General features: G+C 41.5%; 2 protein-coding genes across 3 annotated transcripts in view; both read left to right on the top strand.

The window, feature by feature from the left end:
* RB195_013733 (uncharacterized protein) overlaps window positions 1-4,398 on the top strand; it is a gene marked incomplete at both ends in the record, with an annotated part of 33,069 nt that extends 28,671 nt beyond the window's left edge. Inside the window, 6 exons of one of the 2 annotated variants that reach the window (XM_064203691.1) lie at window positions 432-533; window positions 602-702; window positions 748-871; window positions 2,594-2,672; window positions 2,757-2,855; window positions 2,910-3,020. In XM_064203691.1, coding sequence (XP_064059573.1) covers window positions 432-533; window positions 602-702; window positions 748-871; window positions 2,594-2,672; window positions 2,757-2,855; window positions 2,910-3,020 — 616 coding nt within the window. Of the gene's footprint in view, window positions 1-431; window positions 534-601; window positions 703-747; window positions 872-2,593; window positions 2,673-2,756; window positions 2,856-2,909; window positions 3,021-4,357 lie in introns of those variants that run through there. The other variant, XM_064203693.1, reaches the window with a different exon arrangement.
* A 1,860-nt stretch (window positions 4,399-6,258) lies between these two features.
* On the top strand, window positions 6,259-8,488 carry RB195_013732 (uncharacterized protein; the record flags this gene model as incomplete). Its single annotated transcript, XM_064203690.1, has 2 exons — window positions 6,259-6,261; window positions 8,240-8,488. 2 exons carry the CDS (start codon window positions 6,259-6,261, stop codon window positions 8,486-8,488), a joined length of 252 nt encoding a protein of 83 aa, XP_064059571.1.
* Between the last annotated feature and the right edge of the window lie 4,553 nt (window positions 8,489-13,041).

Genomic DNA, 13,041 nt, shown 5'->3' with positions numbered 1-13,041 from the left:
TTATTGCTGAGCCTTGACCAGAATTCTTACCACTGTTTTTTTCTGACGAATAAAAACGCTCTACAGTTGAATGTGCTTGTGTTGAACCTGGTGGCCGCGACGCGTCTGCTGCAACTGAGTGCAGTTGCCTCTGCTTGACACCTTCACTCTACGTCAATGTGGCCTGTGGAGAAATAACCTCACATAGTTGTCGCTGGGATCGAACTTATTCTTTTGTCCATCAGCGAACGTTTATTGCTATAAATTGAAGACAAACATGCTTTTCAAAATCTCTTTTGGATGACCTTTTGTTCCATGCTAAGTTTTCAACAAATTCTCAACGAAATCCTTATGTTATGATAGCAGAGTTTCTCTGTGGAAAGGAATCCTTGTCAGATCTAAGCACACAGATACTTAGTACGATGTTCTAAGCGATAATTATGGATCTTGAGGTACTATTTCAACAAACGAACTAGACAATGTCGAGGTTTCCATTATACCGGATGCGGTAAAAGCGGAAATAATTTTCTCAGTAAAGAGGAATGTCATGAAAAGTGAGCCATTCATTCACAGATTCGACGTAGCTGTCCGAGTAACTTTCCACATATCTCCCTTCTTTTAGATGTGAAAAACGTTATCCACGTAACGTTGCTCTTTCGGAATTGCCGCCAGTGCATCGTGTGAAAGGACGAAAGAAGCCACTTCCTCGTCTTCAAACTGGCTGTACGTTTCTGATTCCGTTACTTCCTTCTGCACGTGCATGTTCAGATTCTGGAACGAAACCTGTGGAGAAAACCTCAATGCTGAGACACATTGTGCTCGATGGATTGAATCGCACCTACTACAAGACTGAACCCCAGTGGGCGGACTACGCATTCTGTCTTGGCTACAGGTAAATTATGAGTGGAAAAATATCGGTTAATCGTAATATTCGATTTCCGATGAACTTTGTGATAATAGGATGATTTTTAATGCGGTTGCTTTTGAGTACAGTATGATTATATGAGGTTTTTCTTCAAAATTTCATTTTTTTGGCTAACATATGCAAAAATCCTTCTTTGAAGCTTGGAATGGGTGACCCATTCGGCAATCTAGGCGATGAAATCTCTCCACAATTGCGCAGACGTACTCTAAGTCTTCTTTCTGAACCACTAGCGTAACAACCGCACCGAATGGTCATCATGGATTTTATAGAATTGGGTGACTGGGGATTTTATCACCCTAATTGAACAGACTGAGACGGTGGTTTAGTGGAATATATTTATTGTACAGTAGGCAGAGAATGGTGCAGTTAATGTGAGCGAAGTAATGAGTGGGCAGAGCGTTGTCTGCTGCACTCTTGGACGGTACAAATCGTTATTCCATAACAGCGAACGACACTTTATACCACGTCCCTTATCTATCATCGTTTTCGATGATAGACGTGAGGAGCCTAGTGCTGATCAATGAGTGATCGGTCACAAGAGCGATTGATTTGGATGCCTCATTCAAGTCAAAAAAGCCATCTGAAAAAAAGATTAGTTCATCAATCAAATCAAGAGAATGATTAATCAAGAGACTTCCTTTCTTGCGATTCATCATTAGGGCTCTTAGCGTAAACTCAGAATGCCTTCAGCGATATTCGACCCATCGTCTTAGATTCGTACGACACAGAACGGCGGCAAACTTCGGAATTTCAGACGATTTGAAATGCTCGTTTCGTTTCTCTTCAGCAGCCGATAAAAATTTTGAGTGAAAGCATGATTGACTCATCAAATCCAATGCTGCTGTGTTCTGGCGACATTAATTCGACGCCGTAGGATCCGTCTCAACCTATTGGCACGCCTGGAACTCATATCGTGAAGGACTAAACAACGGGAAGACGAGATGGCTAGGATCCATCCTGTGAAGGACTAAGATAAATGGGAACAAACTAGAAGAAGTTCGTCAGTCAACGCCACTGATAGCCATACCGCTTCTGGTTAGGTCGTGTTCGGGGTGGGTGAGAGTGTACTTCCGTAATCTACACAGGGCACATTAGAATTGACGCGTAAATGCGGACGGGATGAACGTCAACGTGAAGCTCGTCTTGTGAAGGACTACGCTAGGCAAGTAACAACGAACTACGACAAGTTCTATGTGATATTACACCATACAGCATCTGCCATGCAACATACAGGATACCGTAATAATACACCATTTGCATACGTCAATAATACGCAATCAATAGTACACCACTAATGCACTGGTAATACACCAATAGAACAGGACCAGTGACAATTGGTTAAAGTTTAAAAAAATCTAGATGTAAGATAGGATGTGGCGAAATTCCGAATTTCTGCTTTCGTGTCAAACATCCGAAAACATCAAATTCTGTAAATACATTTGAAATCAGCGGCTCATCTTCTTTCTATTCTGTGTTCTCAGAAAGTAAATCTGACAAACACTATTAAATATTCTGAGACGCCGTTCAAAACTGAAATCTATCCGCCGAGAACGGATTTTGGGACAAGGGTTTTGATCCAAATACGCTCTTTTGCATGCTAGAATTCACAGAGTTCATTGTGAAGTTCGAATTTACAAAGTTCGAATTAATTCGCATGTTTTAAACAGAACCTACTTCAACATCGTTTAGGTACAACGTAACGGGTCGAGATACCGTGCTGAGCGTGCATCTTTGCTCTGACAATATCAACGCAGATTGCATCAATGAAGTTAGCGCCATGAAACATTACCATACTCACTTCTTTTTCTCTTATTCCGTTCCTCTCACCCTTCTTTTTTATTGTTTTTCACAGGCATACAAAAGTACTAACGGTGAAGAGTTCTGCAATGTGCTGCGACCGTTTCTTCGAGGCACTCAACTATACACATGGTACTTCAGGTTGGACACAAAGGTGAGAATCGATTGGAATCATCTCTTGAGAATTTGTGTGAATTCAGTTCTCTAGGAGCCACCCTACATACAAGGAGCTCCAGGTTCTGGCCGTGTGCAAAGAGATCAGGAGACGATGGCTGCAATACTGTTGCTCAAACCCAATCACTGCTACGATGTTTGCTAATAAATTTTAAAATGTAGCAGAAAAAGTGCCTCGGAGCGAAAAAGTTTCTCGAAAATGTGACATTGGAAGGAGGTTTTCGGTGAACGATTTTCACATTCCACAAAACGACTCGAGTATACTGTTCTGCTCTCAGCTTTCTTGTTTCTTTTGGAGCTAGGTTGTCCCACAAGGTTTTTTTAAACCTCAAAATCAGCAATGAATTGGTTTGTGGAACCCTGAGTAATTGGCCAAAAGGAATCGACAATCTATCAGATCGACACATTATTGCGTGATCTGCTGAATGTATTGGTGATTTGATTGCCTCAATTGTTTAAAAAAATAAGACTATGAGAGAAGCTGAGTAGGAACTTATTGAACAATCTAGTGTGATATCATTAACTCATTGTAGGGTTCTTGTCTTATGTAAAACCTTTCTGGAGTAAACTGAATGCAAGGATCAGCATTTTCTTGCCTTTCCTTCATTACAGAACTAGCCGCTCTGAGAGAATTTTTTGGAGGATTAATTGGAAACTAAGGGAAGCAAGTATTGGATTTTCCGATCAACAAGCGGGAGAACAGAAAGCTTCAATTTGTACTGCTCTAAACTCAGACGAAAACTCTTCTCAACTATGTTTAACTCCTTTTCCTGCAGAGTTGCGCGTTGGATTAATCTACTTCCAGCCGAAATCACGTCTAGTCCAAATTCGAGGATATTCAAAAGCAGGCTATCCAAATTAAATATCCTATCTATTCTATGTATAAGGGAGGCCTAAAATCTCATTGTTTCAGAGATGTGGAGTAAGTTCCTCCTCTAACAAGCGACCACAATAAGCACAAGATTGATATGTGTTTTTAGCTCACAGGTTTTAGTTCCCCTTTTTCTGTTGTTCATTATGAAACTAGCTAGCTGTAATTCTGCCTTGATATGCTCCTCTTCATTCGTCGTTACAGTTGGTCCTTATTCTCTCCTGGTGGTGGAAAGCCGTTCAAGGATAGCAAAGTTGGTGAGCCATTGCGCTTGAGGATCCCCAACCATTCGCCCAGTGTCCCCGACGGATTCCTCCGTTCGAGGTTAAGTTGGTCACCGAAATCCTGGTATCCGTTTATCTACCGTAGCCTTCTGGGTCCGGGAAAAGGATCTCGCGTGAGGATTTACTCACCTTCTGTAGCAGGAGAATGGGGCTGATGTAGTGTAGTGGTTCGAGGTTCCGCTTCCTGCACGATCGATCGGAGGTTCAAATCCGCCCCAGTGCTCACCAAGCCCTTCATCATCCCTTCGGGGTCGATACGATGGTACAAGACTTGTTTGGGAGGATAAAAGCACTGACTTGACACATCGGCTGGCCCCCATTGTATAGGCCAGTTACACGTTCGTAAACCTGGAACGGTTCTGCGTTGAAGTGAACGTGGGGCGCATTCTAAGCGGATTGATTAACGCCAGAAACCTCATCCTTTACTTATGTATGCATGTATGTATTATGTGACCCACAGTGTGTTACGTTGAGCTCGGCGCCCAATCTTATACTATCCAGTACGCCATTGCTCGTTACTCATATAGAGGTATAGTGCCATTGTCAGTAAATTGAAACTCGTGATAAAATTTATTTATTATATTCTCGATAACGAATACATTCTAATAAATTGGTAACTTTATCGGAGTAATGTAACAGTGACGGAAAAATCTAATCACTCTAACACAAAGGTGCGCTAAGCGAGTTATAATTACTCAGTCGCGATTGATTGTCGCTGAGAATGACATTTCTGGAGGTAAACAATGTCAGTAGTAATGGTTTTACTGGTACGGGTTGCAAGTTGTAAAAGACAGCAGTAATTATATGAAGTATAACGAGAAAATCATTTGCATTTGAACGAAATTTGCAATTAACTTCTTTGAATGACAGCGTAGTACAAGATATGTACGACACTACATTTTGCAGCAGAACTGTCCAAATTGAGCGTAAAATTCAGAATAAAATCAAACGACGCCTCAGTTCAGATCTCGCACCGCATCCACCGATTGACAGCAAAATCAAGACAGCACTGGAAATTGATTTGACAAAACCGTACTGAATGGATCTTCACCGTCAAAAATGTTTCGTATGAGAAATCAGACAATGTCACCGAATAGTCCCAAGGGTGCAAAAATTAGTGACAGCATTTATTTCCGTATTTATGTTCAACTAGATCGTGTAGGATGTCCACATTAAAAAAAGATGTTTTTACAGTAACTCATTTGTTCAATTTGCTTGATTTCACAAGGAGTTTTGTGGAAAAACAACTCTACATTCAAATGAAAATAGACATGCCTATATAGGAGTTTGGAAAAGATTGAAAATATAGCCGAGAGATCTATCGAATCCTGACCATTTGCAGTCTGGAGTACCATATGTTCTAGCACTCACGCTTCAATACTGTGCTATTTTTTAGTCACTACAACAAAAAAGCTAGTGTTCCTTTTCTCTTTTTTGCGCAAAAGTCCTGTGATGGACCATCGGATGACCAGTCCATCCACGACTGGGACCCACTGCTGCAAGATTGTCAAACTCTGAAATTGTAAGAAATAGTGTTGTTGAAAGTATAAAAAAGAATTGAATGTTCTAAGTGATTTTCATAAAGAGAATTCGCATATGGTCAAATGCTGCATTCATGAGAATGCTTAAATATGGAACAGACCTGAACGAACTGATAATAACTAAAAAGAATACTATTTAAGCAGATATCCTAAGAATTTTTAAGCAGATATCCTAAGAATTTTACATTATACATATTTTATGGAATACGGTGCAGTAATTACTACGCAAGATGTCGTGCTAGTGTGAGTTTTTACCAGAGACTGAGAGTTTTTCCTCAGCCGTTGATGTGGCATTTTGTTTTTGAGACATTAGAGTAGATGCTTTACTAACGTTGTTTCTGTCTAACCCAAATAACGTTATCTCAAAGAAAGCTCAAGGTTTATCAGCAAAGTTAGTTGAATTTGACTGTAAATCACTTTATATTTGATTGCCTTTTCCCTAAAAACAATTTAGATGGTTGTCCTCATCTGGAGAATCAAAGATGGAATCTGTAGAACCAAACACATCATTTGGATCAGTTTAGCATCTTTTAAGAAAACGCGTGACTTAGTATATTAGTAACATTTAAAGGACCTAAAGCTTCATTGTTTATTTACCTGTTTCCAGTGAATTCGGTCGGTTACAGTGCGATGAACGGGGGTGCAGCACAAGTGTAGCCCATTTTAGTAAGAGGTTCCGCTGCGACTATGGTAGGTCGATGGTTCGAAGAAAAAAAAAACGAAAAAAAAAGCAAGTTCAGAGAAAAAGCCAAGCCTTTCATCACTCCGGGGTCAATAAATTAGTGCCAGATCTGTCTGAGAGAAATAAATCACCGATGTGATGTATTGGTTAGCCCTTGTAAGACATTGCATTCGTAGAAATTAACGCTTCTATAAACCTCAAACGATTCTGGATTAAGCCTAAGATTAATCCGGCTGGGCTTGCGCATTCCAACTGGATTAATCAACTCCAAACTCTCTGTCCTTTATCCTTTATGAACATAAACGACTTAGATCAAATGTCTTGTGCTTGGCTCACTGGTATCAGACACTTAGTTTCTCTATGTGATCTTTTTTAGGTTCTTAGCATTCATCGAAAACATTACGGAGTTTTGCGTCTAACAATTGCGTATGAAAGGATAGCGGCCGTTATGTCTTTACCAGTCTGAACGTCCGGCTAAAGCCGGACTTGAGACTTTCTGTGGTGTTCGCTTCGCTCCCCTTCACTAATCGAAGAAAATTAACAGTAGTGGCATTTTCTGTAAAATTGGACTTGTGTATCTCCAACAATCTTTCTTCCTTTTTTATATTATAACTAAAAGCGAAAGATTTCATAGTCTTCTTTCTCAATGCGCCAGTTCTACATTTGGAGAACACTCAAACTTCAGCTTCAAACACTCCACACCAATATATTGCAGACAAAGTTTAAAAGTACCACGCGAAATATGGGTTTTCCTCTTGTTTTCTCCCCACAATTATCAAAGAATGATATTATGGTATAAAATGACTGGAAAGATATCGTCCTACTGATGAAGATAACGTTCCACGTCAGATCACATAAACATCTTGCTACTATTTAAGCAGCCGTTTGCATGCGGGTTTCCACTTTCTGAGAACGGCATGCTATCAAGTTGAGGCGAACGAAGAAGGAAATAGACACGTGGAGGAGTCGTAAAGGTGAAAAGCAAAGCGCCCAGTCGCCACGGATATGAAACGGCTGCGACTATCTATCTTTTGCGTCTTGCACACGAAGTTATCACGCACCATTTCGACGCCGGTGGATCCGTCTTACACCATTTCATAGCTTTCGGGCGCCGGCACAGCAGTCCGACGCCGGTGGACCCGTCTTACACCATTTCATAGCTTTCGGGCGCCGGCACAGCAGTCCGACGCCGGTGGACCCGTCGCAACCTCTTCTATGGCTGTCTGGCGCTGCGGCATCAATCCAATGCCGTGGGACCCATCGCACCCGCTTCTATAGGTATCTGGCGCCGGTGGACCCGTCGCACCCCCCTCCTATACGTATCTGGCGCCGGCGCACCAACCTGACGCCAGTGGACCCGTCGCACCTCCTTTCATAGGTATTTGGCGCCGGCGCGCCAACGCGACGCCACGGGACCCGTCGCAACCCATTCTATAGGTATCTTGCGCCAGTGGACCCGTCGCATCCCCTTCTATAAGTGTCTGACGCCAGTAGACCCGTCGCACCCCCTCCTATACGTATCTGGCGCCGGTGGACCCGTCGCACCCCCTTCTATAAGTGTCTGACGCCAGTGGACCCGTCGCACCCCCTCCTATACGTATCTGATGCCAGTGGACCCGTCCTTTTTGAATTTCGTGACTCACACACACACGCACGCACGCACGCACGCACGCACGCACGCACGCACGCACGCACGCACGCACACACACACACACACACACACACACACACACACACACACACACACACACACACACACACACACACACACACACACACACACACACACACGCACGCACGCACGCACGCACGCACACACATGACAGAATAAGCCCGTTATTATATACATGATAACAAACGTTCTCATAATATTGTCGTCGTCATCATATTTTTACCGAATATGAAAAGGATAAAGGATAAGGTCACTGGCGTATCAATCCACTCGGAATACACCACCACGTTTACACCAATTAGTAATTGTTTGAGGCCTACGAACGCAAGTCTAGCCTTTACAATGACCTAGACCAAACCGATGATCAGTGCAAAGTTTTTGTCCTCCTTGACAGTTTTGCTACCACCACTCCATCAATCCATGAAAGGCTTGATTGGCTCTTCGAAGGGTTTCGAGCCATCGATCGTGTTGGCCACAGCGAACGTCTTACCGACTGCGCTACCCAGCGGAGTGTTAAGGACGGTTACAGCGCATTGATAGGTTTCGGATGCGATTGTCGATGACTCGGGACCACTCTGAGTTAAATATCTTACCCCACGAATCTGATGTGGTATGGATGTCTGATGATAAAAGACTACGTGATCATAGATTGGAGGATCAGGGGCGTTCCGCTCATCTCTCCCTAACCGTAGAGAGAGATGAGTAAAACCGTAATAAAAAACCGTAGTATAACCGATACCGTAGTAAAAAAAAATGGAGTGAAAGACTCCGTTTATCATGACGATTTCAGCTTTAGCGCTTCAACTTTGTACACGTTCGCATCCAGGTGCGCTGCGGTCGAAAGTCAATGAATTCTCCTCGTCTGCCTATTCAAGTGAAACCCATGAATATGTTGCTGAGGGGACCAGAACGTACACATAGAGAAGCGTTCTAATGTTCCTCGTAGGAACTAAAGCGGTTACCACGCTGTTTTTCAGGACGATTACGGAGAGGTGAGCGATGACCCTGCAATCTACAACCCCATCTCCGACGTTTGCCGTGGATTCCCTCGCCCCTTCAGATTCGTGATATGCTGCCTTAAACCCAGCCTTTTAACCATTTAATTTTGATTTTCTGCAAGATCCTTTTCATCACTCCCTTGCCCATGGCAAGGTCATCCGTAACTGATCCAAAAGCTCTGTAAAATAAAATTCAAGGACTCTGAGTCTTGCCTCATATCACATTTTACCGAACATTAACAACTTCTTCCCACTTCATTGTCAGAGATAAAATTTTTTTAGTGTAGCTCATTATTTTGTTGTCCACCAATCTATACGTACACTTCTTCACGGATCTAAGTGTGATCTTGATAAATAGCTTGTTTAACTTACGATACAATAAGCACCCTGATATTCTAGCAACACTTTTACGTCAGTATGTTCGTAGAACCAATCCATGTGTATTATATAATCTATCCATACGAGTCCAATCATTATGAACTGCAGGATCAACTAAACAAAAACTATGTATGTTGCGGTAATAAAAGCGATGTAAATCTTTTCAGAATATGTTGACCTGCGTTAGGAAACCCTTCGAAAGCTTACGCTGCAGTCTTTTGACTTGGTCAGAAAACTGAACATTTTTGAAATGCCATTCAACAAGTAGATAGCATACAATTGTCGGAATTATCGCCGCTACTGTAGACGTTATATCGTATCCGAATTTGAAATAACAAAACTCTTCTTTCTAAATGGAATAATAGAACATTTATTATATACGGGTCAGTTTTAACTACCACTGTTGCTAACAACTTACAAAACACATGATCGTGGTTGCAATGGCGGAAGAGCCGTTTGCTACGATGACAATAGCAGCTATTGAGTATATTAGATAAGCAACCGATTTCCTGAAATGTGTTGAGTTTGAATGACATAGAACTCTGACAAAATGGGGTTCACTGAAAGAAAGGTGTAACAGGCCGGTTAAGGGTGGCATAGATGCGTGGCGGATTGGCGTGGTACAGAAATCCCATGAAGACGTACAGTCTGTAGATCACGGGAACAACGGTGCCTCCACTCAGTCCCCAGTAGCTGTGGTAAAAAACAGCGTGGGAACCACTTTTCTCCTAGGAGAGTACGAATGATAATTAGAGTGCGCTGTTAATGTGCGCGCTCCGGTCCCCTCAACACCCTATTCAGTTTTACTAGTACTGATCCTATCACTATCATTTTACATTTACTTTTACTACTACTTGCTTCTTAGTTTTACTTGAATAGGCTGGTGAGAAGGCTTCACTAATTTTTCACAGCTCACTCGTGGACGCTGTTGGTACAAAACGGTGGTGCGCTGCAGTTTCGTAGGAAAGAACTTCGTCTTCCACACGGCTTTTTTAACGGGAGCTGGGTGGGAGCGGAGCAGGAGCGGAGGGACGCTCGTTTCTGTCCAAACTCTACGTCTCTACGTTATCTCTGGGGATCCCGTGCTACGTCAACTTCGCGATATGTTACCTTCAATTTGAAGAAAAAATTAAACTCGCTCGAAATAAGTAAATAAATAAATAGACGATTAAGAAATAAGAAAAAAATTAAAAAAATTTGAAGAAAAAATAAAATTATGAAGTCGATGGAACGAATGTAGAAAAAAATTCTACGTTTGTTCCCTCAACTTCATGTGAGACGAGGCTCAAAAAAAAGCCTCAGATATTACAGAAAGGAGAGAAAAGAGCGTCGTACTTCCAAACCGACAAGAAAAAGGAAAACGACACCAGCGTAGCAAGTTTTGTGATGCTTATACTGGAAAGCCTCGAATGCAGAGGAGTGACTCCTTCCAAAAATGTCATACTTTGGAAAATTTCAAATATAAAAAATTATTTTGTTACTATTTTTATTAAACCAAAATTAGCTAGTAGTGGTAAATAGTGGATTGTATTCACAACAAACAAATAAGGTTGCAAAAAAGCGTATTTTCTGCTTTCTAAGATGTGTAACTTAGGAGTAGGATGACATTTGTAAGGAAAAAGTGCTGGAGTTGCATATGCCTGACCAGCCTGGATTGCAAAGGATTAAAGACATCACCGTACGAATCTGGAGTGGTACCGGTTTCAGATGGGTTATGCCTATAAAGAGTCGTACATTGTGGAGAAGGCGGTGATTCCGTTCATTTCCTCCTAATTGCCGTTAAAAACGGCCCGGAAGATGTGGCGCGTGCAGAAGGCTGGCGCGCTCCAGTCGAACTCGTCGTAGAAAATAACGCCCCGGAACGCTCGAAGCCGTATCATCTGGGCCGTTTTTTACGGCAATTAGGAAGAAATGGACGGAATCACCCTCTTTCCCACAATCTACGACCCCATACAGGCATAATCCACGTAAAACCCCCACCACCCTACACTCGTGGGGTGACGCTTTTATGTTCTTCACTGATAACATATTCCAATAGTCAAAAAAAGAAAGCGGATTTCACAGAAAATCCCACTACCATTAATTTTTATTGACCAGTGAAAGCCAGCGAAGCGAACACCAAAACAGTCTGAGGTCCGGGTAAAGCCTTTGTCACTGTCTCACAGACGACTTCCTGTCTGCTTAATCCTACACTCGTCTTTTTCTAAATTTGTCATCTATTAAAAGTTCATTATATATCATATATATTTTTGTACATTATATATCGTATATTTGTACGGTACCATAACAATTTCTTTGACAGTTCAGTTTTTCACAGCCGGCAGCTGCATAAGCGGCATCTTTACGGGTGTAATCAAGAGGACAAATAATTCTTGCACAAATGATTCTAGCTGGTCCACAAATGATCCCGCTTTTTCCTTACCTTCTTGTACACGGCTGAATGATGATGGACGTTCTGTAGAGGTTGAACACTGCCAACAGAGCCAATTCGACGCTTTTCACTGCCAGAGAAATAGCGAAGGTGATGTTATTGTCGGTAATAAAAGGTGGAAGGAACGGTTGCCAAACGGGTGAGGAAATAGCACTGCTTGAAATCTGACACATCGACATCGTTCATTCGAAATAGAGATAATAAATTCCTTGGATAAAATAGCGTCGAAACTCACGTAATTAAAAAAGAAGTTAATAGTTACATCAAGCAGATATATCATCGCTTGAATCATCAGAAAATTTTGATAATGAGACATTTTTCCATAGTTCTTCAGGATTTTAATAATTAGGTAGGAGAATAGTGTAGCGCCAATTATTGCAGCTGTAATATTGTTGACATACTGGATAATGTCCCAAGTGGTCTCGATATGAAACGAGGCATTTTCTTCTTTAATACCCTCCATTAATATACATGCGAATCATCATATCAAACACTCTGCAAGGGGGAATTTTTGAAAGGAGCAACAATATTAGGTTGGGTTCAACAGAAACAAAGAATGTGATGGTAAGCGCGTAATTTCTTAAGACATGCACTGATTGAATAATGGTGGTGCTACCATACCTTAATCAGTCTATGTCCTTTTTCTTGAGGGAAATTAAGCTGAATAAGTACTCTTACGCAAGTACCGTATTTTACATGTGATCAGGTTGGAGAATTAGTGGGTAGTGGTGGAGTAATTGTGGCTAACACGAAGAATTCAAAGAACGTAACAGAAAAGTATAGGTAAAGCTTAACAAGAATTCGGAGGTGCAAGGTGATTCAAACATCAAGCAATCAAGAAACATTATCAGAAAACTAAACACAAAGCGTAACAGGAAGTTCGAGATGCAAACTGATTCAAATCTTTATTCCCAATATAAAATATACAAATTTATTCCATTGTATCCTACTCATACGATGCTATCAATAGTTCGATGGTCACGGTGGGCAAACCAAGTCATTCATCCCTTAGGTTTTTGGCAAAGTATCAGTACTAAACAGTCTCATCAAAGAGTTTGGGATTGTTTCTTTTTGAATCTGCAAATAACTTAAAATTCGTGACGAGAGCTCGTAAAACTGCAGAATTACAGGTTTTTGTATTGTGGATTTTGACGTGCATTTTTTGCCGTTGGTAAACTTTAAAAATATGTACAAATTTCCGTGGAGAGCATTGAGACAGCACTTTCTTATTTCTCGATCTCTCTTTACATAAAAAGCGGTTTTTTCACCGTTTAATCCTTTTTCTTTTCCTGTGTCGTGCTGTCGTGCG

The sequence above is a fragment of the Necator americanus genome, chromosome V (genome assembly GCF_031761385.1).
Source record: "Necator americanus strain Aroian chromosome V, whole genome shotgun sequence".
Lineage (NCBI taxonomy): Eukaryota > Metazoa > Nematoda > Chromadorea > Rhabditida > Ancylostomatidae > Necator > Necator americanus.
This window is presented reverse-complemented; position numbering and strand designations above follow the sequence as displayed.